Raw genomic sequence first — 3,346 nt, 5'->3', positions numbered from 1 at the left:
ACCGTCCGTTAGCGTACCGTCCATTTGACTGGACCGACGGTAATAAGGCTGGACGATTCCGCACGCTGGAAACAGGGATTGGAGAGCGCTCGTCTGGACAGCATAAAGAGAGAGTGGAGTTTTCTGTTTGCTCTTACATCATGCCGTGCTGAAAGGCCATCTTTTTATCTTGCTTAGAGAATGTTTGCTTTCGAAGGGAGCGGAGTCTTGTCTATTCCAGTGCTTTGGCCCTGCAACCCTTTTGAAAAACACAGATCGGAGGAGTGTCAAAGTACGTGAAGCTGCAAGATATAATTACTGCGACGAACCCCATCTTCTTCAGACTTTCCAAGCGTTCTACCGATAATATGCATGCATGGTTGTAAAAGTATTTGGCAGCCACAGGCGCGATGCGGCGGAACAGCTGCGAGCCGGCGACCTCTCTTCTAACGCAGACGGCGGTCAATGCGTCCTCTTCACTCGTATCCGCTGCCTGTTTCTGGATTTCCGAAGATCGTCGTGCCTTGATTTTCCCAAGCCATCGCTCTATTCAAGTCCATCCCTCGTCGGCCCACTGCACGATCCAGCTTCAACTCCCGATCACGGCTTGAGTACGCGCAGCTGCCCGCCGTCCTCCAAGCTCCAAGGCAAAAAAAAAAAGCTCAAAGCTTGCTATACGATCGGCTCAAACGTACCATCGCAAATTGCGGTCCTCAGGTATGTATGCTTCATCTTCCTACATTTAGGCGCTAATAGACACACAGCTCACCTACAACGCCAAAGCCCAGCGCCTCACGCTTTCGGCTTCAAAAGCTCCAACAGAACCACACGTACCAAGAACAACGTCGCACGCTCCGACCATGCCGCTGTCGCTCTTCGAGGTCCTCCTCATCTCGCTTGGCCAAATGATGGTCATCCTCCACAACAACGAGCTGCCGCCCCACATCATTGCTGAATGCTTCATCCTGACCGTCCTCTACGTCATCCTCACAGACATCTTGGTTATCTCCGCCTCCTGGTACTTCTTGTTGGGCGTTGGCCTTGTTCTTGTCTTCGTTATGGTCAGCCGTGAACACTTTCTTAGAGGACAGTTGTGATGTGAGCTGACAGGGTGCAGGACGGAAATCTGCCTCTGAGGGGCTGCCGTGCCTCATAACCACGGAGGCCACCTTGCCTCGGGCTGGCAAGATACTTCACCGGCTACGACTCGATGAACCGTTCTGCATGGTTCCGATTACACCTGCGAGATATTTCCATAGCATCAGCAGCTTTGCATGAATGGAATGTTACTTTCTCACAACCTCATAGCATCTTTTACATCAAGACGTGCAGCAGATCATACCCCGCATCAGGAACTGCCTCCGCCATCCTATTTCCTTAATTCACAAGCTCCTCGAAACCAACTTTACATACACGAAATCTGGCATTCCACAACCGACTGCAACCGACCTACGAGAAAGCTTCCAGGGTTAGTAGGAGGATAAAAAAGGAGCTTCGGCATCATGGTGACAATCATCGCCGAAACAGCTCCTTCTCTCAATAAAGGGCTGTTGAACGGCGGATACCATAATCCTAGGAACATCTCTCTAATTCCGCTTCTTTCAGTGCAAGGGCATAGAGCCACTCTTCGAAGAGGTATGAAGAATGAGGAGGCTTGTATGGCTAATAGGATTCTTAGGATTACGCTCCACTGCTGCATTCGGAAAGTTAAATCCTTCCCCTACCCTCGATAGCAGCTCCCTAGTAGTGTGCCAGCGAGAGCTTTGTGCATACAGACCGATTGAATACCCTCTGGCTAAGCAACTGACAGACAGCTTGAAGGTGCTCGCTGTCCGAATGTCTGGTTTCCTGAGCAGTCTTTCGATCGGTCCACAATATATGACGTAGCGGACATACTACGCATGACCGTGGGCGAAGACAGCGCCATCCGCCGCAGACGCCTAGAGCATCTTCCTGTGCATAGAGATATTAGCCAGATCGGAATGCCGTAGCCTCCACAATCCACTGGGCCAATATTTCCCACATTCTTGCACAAGCTATCTTCATGGTCAGATTCCGGCGGACTGCAACGCCCAAAAACAGCAAAAGGCTACATCCAGTCATGTAGCGACGAAGGATGTACTGCTGCTATGGCGGTACACTGCTCGGTCTTTCCTCCAATGCATATCTTTAGGTTACCTTAAGCTGGGTTTGGGAAAGGGTCTGTATACTTCTCCGTCGATTTCCCTAGCCCATCGCTAATAGTGTCAAGACGATTCCACCAGAGACCATACATCGCTAGCGCTATCAAAGCAGTGCATACCTGCAAGCACTTCAACCATCTACACATAGAAAAGAACCGCCGCAATCCTACCGCTAGCATGCTCGACCTCCTACACATCATAATCTCGTACCACGTCCACACCGGCGTAGATAAGCACTTACCGGCCGCTCAGAACCACGCATCAATCATGCACACCAACACAAATCCCATTTTCGAGTACCGCAACAAGCCTTCCCAGCTTCAGCTACTACAGGGCGGACTTTATTGCAGCAATACGAGCCTACGGTATCTACACGGTCGAGAACTGACAAGAGGAGTGATGGCTCTGTCGGTCAGCTTGTCGAGTTGAGCATAAGACTAAGTTCTTCTCGTAGGAGAGCAGGCGCCAACGTATCAACCAGCATAATAGACAGGAAGGCTTGATTGGGCTGGCCGGCTATATAGAAGAGGATAGGCATATTGTACGTCGAGGTTTCTTAGATGGCTCTCCAGACAGTTGACTTCGTGAATGCATCTGAGTTTGGCTCTGAGACGTCTGGACATCTGTAAAATGAGTGAGATCTGCTCTGGATTAGTACCAAAATCCCCAATGAAATACCAAGGTCTCGCTGGTATGGCTGGTGTATTCTCTCTCGACTTGGGCATACTGTACAAGGTGTCAAGGACGTTCACGGTAGAAGCACAAACACAAGAAGACGCTTTAAGGAAGAGAGAATAGTATATTCCATGATAGATAACGTCGCCTTCGAAATAGCCTGTGGACAAGTCGAGGAATCGGCCCATAGGCCACCGACCCGCCATCCACTCGTCTTAGTCCTTCAGCCTTTTCAGCCCGCGAGTGTACCCCCTTCTATATCTACGTCCCATGTTCTTTGGGTGTTTTCTCCCGCTGTTTGTGCCCGTAGCTCCTGTTTGTCACCGGTTTGAGTTTCCCAAACCTCGGCACCGACGGTAGGGAGGGAGGTACAGGGAATGCGGCGGAGGTTTCTCTGTGCCAATGTAAGCATGATGTTGGATTGAATGGTTGAAACCGTGCGAGTGAAGAGAGAACGCGGCTTGATTTGAAAGAGTGTCTGGCAGCGAGCTTTATATACATGAAGAGGT

General features: G+C 50.4%; 1 protein-coding gene across 1 annotated transcript; it reads left to right on the top strand.

Annotated features, from left to right (window-relative positions):
• Positions 1–887: 887 nt before the first annotated feature.
• On the top strand, positions 888–1,135 carry K452DRAFT_302041 (uncharacterized protein; the record flags this gene model as incomplete). The annotated part of the gene is made up of 2 exons (XM_033542533.1): positions 888–1,040; positions 1,097–1,135. 2 exons carry the CDS (start codon positions 888–890, stop codon positions 1,133–1,135), a joined length of 192 nt encoding a protein of 63 aa, XP_033392997.1.
• Positions 1,136–3,346: the final 2,211 nt, after the last annotated feature.

Source organism: Aplosporella prunicola (genome assembly GCF_010093885.1).
Source record: "Aplosporella prunicola CBS 121167 unplaced genomic scaffold K452scaffold_31, whole genome shotgun sequence".
Lineage (NCBI taxonomy): Eukaryota > Fungi > Ascomycota > Dothideomycetes > Botryosphaeriales > Aplosporellaceae > Aplosporella > Aplosporella prunicola.
The sequence above is the reverse complement of the archived record's forward strand: the minus strand, read 5'-3'. Positions and strand labels throughout refer to the sequence as shown.